Source organism: Macrobrachium rosenbergii, chromosome 1 (genome assembly GCF_040412425.1).
Source record: "Macrobrachium rosenbergii isolate ZJJX-2024 chromosome 1, ASM4041242v1, whole genome shotgun sequence".
Taxonomy (NCBI): domain Eukaryota; kingdom Metazoa; phylum Arthropoda; class Malacostraca; order Decapoda; family Palaemonidae; genus Macrobrachium; species Macrobrachium rosenbergii.
The window spans coordinates 26561492-26564382 of NC_089741.1; the positions used below are offsets into that span (position 1 = coordinate 26561492).

The 2891-nt window shown below is 41.1% G+C and overlaps 1 protein-coding gene across 1 annotated transcript in view; it reads right to left on the minus strand.

The window, feature by feature from the left end:
- Positions 1 to 1904, minus strand: part of LOC136839843 (S-antigen protein-like) — a 28631-nt gene extending 26727 nt beyond the window's left edge. The window contains exon 1 of the mRNA XM_067106177.1: positions 1803 to 1904. Coding sequence (XP_066962278.1) covers positions 1803 to 1904 — 102 coding nt within the window. The remainder of the gene's footprint in view (positions 1 to 1802) is intronic.
- Between the last annotated feature and the right edge of the window lie 987 nt (positions 1905 to 2891).

Genomic DNA, 2891 nt, shown 5'->3' on the forward strand with positions numbered 1-2891 from the left:
CATGGCAGAGGTGGGTGGATATCGTCTCCAAAACGCAAAAACACCTTTCGACGGGTTTGACGGAGATGGTATTCACTTATACCTCTCTTGTGGCCGACTGGTTAGTGTGTCACTGTAGTCCTGATTCCTCGTCCGTCGCTGGTTCGATCCCAAACTTATTATCACCTAAAAATTCCCCTTCGGTAACATATATGAAAATATATTACTTAGGTAAGTGAATTGGATATTAAAATGGAAGCATTATATATTTATATTATATATATATATATATATATATATATATATATATATATATATATATATATATATATAACTTTATGTTTGTGTTCATTTTCTCTCACCTTGATTTCCACGTTAGTGAAAACATTAAAATGGAAGCATTATATTTTTATATTCTCTTTGCCCTGCTGATTAAAAAGCTGATTCTTTGCAGGGAAAAGGGCAGCTATTAATCTTACTGACTAGTTCTCAACGAAGACAAATCACCGTGACTTTCGAATCCCCTACAAAAGGAATTAGGAATTTTGTTTTTTTATGTTTTCCGGGAATTTTAGAATTCTCCTCATTTTGCCCGTCTGCAAAATCTTTCTAGTAATACACACGACCTTTAAAAACATGCACAGTGTCATTCATTGTTTGTTAGGTGATTATTCCGTCCTCAGGTTATCATTTATCCTAATTTTTTTTTAGAATATGTGTAATTTTAATCTGTCTGCTTTCATATTATAGTTGTCCCTTAAGTTATTAAGTCATATGATGTATTTTCATCATTGTTATTTTTTGTAGCAAAGAAATTTCGTTGACTTGGGTGGCATTTAGTATATTAATTATACGACTGTTATTTGAGAGAGAGAGAGAGAGAGAGAGAGAGAGAGAGAGAGAGAGAGAGAGAGAGAGAGAGAGAGAGAGAGAGAGAGAGAGAGAGAGAGCTTTTGTTACTAGATGAAGTATAGAGACGATACGTTTTCAAAACTTATTGGAGAGAGAGAGAGAGAGAGAGAGAGAGAGAGAGAGAGAGAGAGAGAGAGACCTTTTTGATGATAGTTAAAGTAGGGGAGAGAGAGAGAGAGAGAGAGAGAGAGAGAGAGAGAGTAGAGAGAGAGAGAGTACCTTTGTTGATAGTTAAAGTAGAGAGAGAGAGAGAGAGAGGACAGCAATGCGACGAGGTCGTAAAATTTACAAATGTTCATTAAATGCAAATGAAAATGGTCCAAAGAAAAACGACGTTCGATATAAGCTGTCCGCTGACCTAGTAAATGACCTCTGACCTAGTAAATGACCTCGTAATCCAATGCGTGACGAAGAAGGTTCAAACAATTTGTGCATGATGGAGGTGACTTTAATTATACAGCGTTCTGGCTATGCCGGAGTACATATGCATTTAGGGACAAGCACAGAGAGAGAGAGAGAGAGAGAGAGAGAGAGAGAGAGAGAGGGTTGCTTTATTGCATACTTAGAGACAGGCAATTATGCTTGATTACTATTCATGTAGAAACAGCAAGAGAAAGCGTGTTATCATCAACATTCTCTCCTTTCCATTCATTCTTATAAGATTAGTTTCATCAGATGTTCACGAGTATTCATCGCTTTATTTATTTCTAACCAACTAAATAAATTGTTTCTACTTTTGATATTTACAGGGGAAATTATAAATTCTTTGAAATTAGTTTTAGAAAATTTTTCCTCGTCATTTTGAGCCCAAATATTATTTTAAAAATTGAAAGTATTTTTTTTTCATAAAATTGAATTCTGTACAAAATGGTCTATAGCACTGTACTCGACCATATTATGGTGTAAGGTACCTTGTCGTACCCCTTGTTGGTATACGGTACTCTTCCTGTATTCCTTGTCTTATATGGCATTCTGCCGTATCCCATTTGATCCATGGCACTCTGCCGTACCATTATTGGTATATAGCACACGTTAAAGTCTATGGCACTCTGCCTTAGCCCATATGATATAAGGTACCCTGCCGTACCCCTTGTAGTCTATGGTACCCTGCCGTACCCCTTGTAGTCTATGGTACCCTGCCGTACCCCTTGTAGTCTATGGTACCCTGCCGTACCCCTTGTAGTCTATGGCACCCTGCCATACCCATTAGGGTCTATGACACCCTGCCATATCCCTTAGGGTGCATGGCACCGTGCTGTATCCCTTAGGGTCTATGGCATCCTGCCGTATCCCTAAGGGTTTATGGCACCCTGCCGTACCCCATAGGGTCCATGGCACCCTGCCGTACCCTTTAGGGTCTATGGCACCCTGCTGTATCCCTTAGGGTCTATGGCATCCTGCCGTATCCCTAAGGGTCTATGGCACCCTGCCGTACCCCATAGGGTCCATGGCACCCTGCCGTACCCCTTAGGGTCTTTGGCACCCTGCTGTATCCCTTAGGGTCTATGGCACCCTGCCGTATCCCTTTCATCAGTTATTTTTCCGGGGTAATTAAAGCATGCCATTCCCCTTCCGGCCCCCTGCTATTAAACTAAATTAGCCAATTTCATGCACTAGAGTTATATATCTTCGCCGACTATGTAAACTAGTTATACTGCCTTACCCATTTGCGCTGTTCGCTCTCTCTCTCTCTCTCCCTCTCTCTCTCTCTCTCTCTCTCTCTCTCTCTCTCTCTCTCTCTCTCTCTCTCTCTCTCTCTCTCTCTCTCACTGGTAGACATCAGAGGTGCCTCACACTGAGGGACCTGGGGCAACCCGAACGAACTGTAAGGTCTGTAAGGTCTGTAAGGACACCGTCCTCTATATGAATGCATTTACTTTCTCTGCCTCTCTTAGTAAACCCTCCTCTCTCTCTCTCTCTCTCTCTCTCTCTCTCTCTCTCTCTCTCTCTCTCTCTCTCTCTCTCTCTCTAGGACACAGTTGTGTCCCCTGTCTGAATCC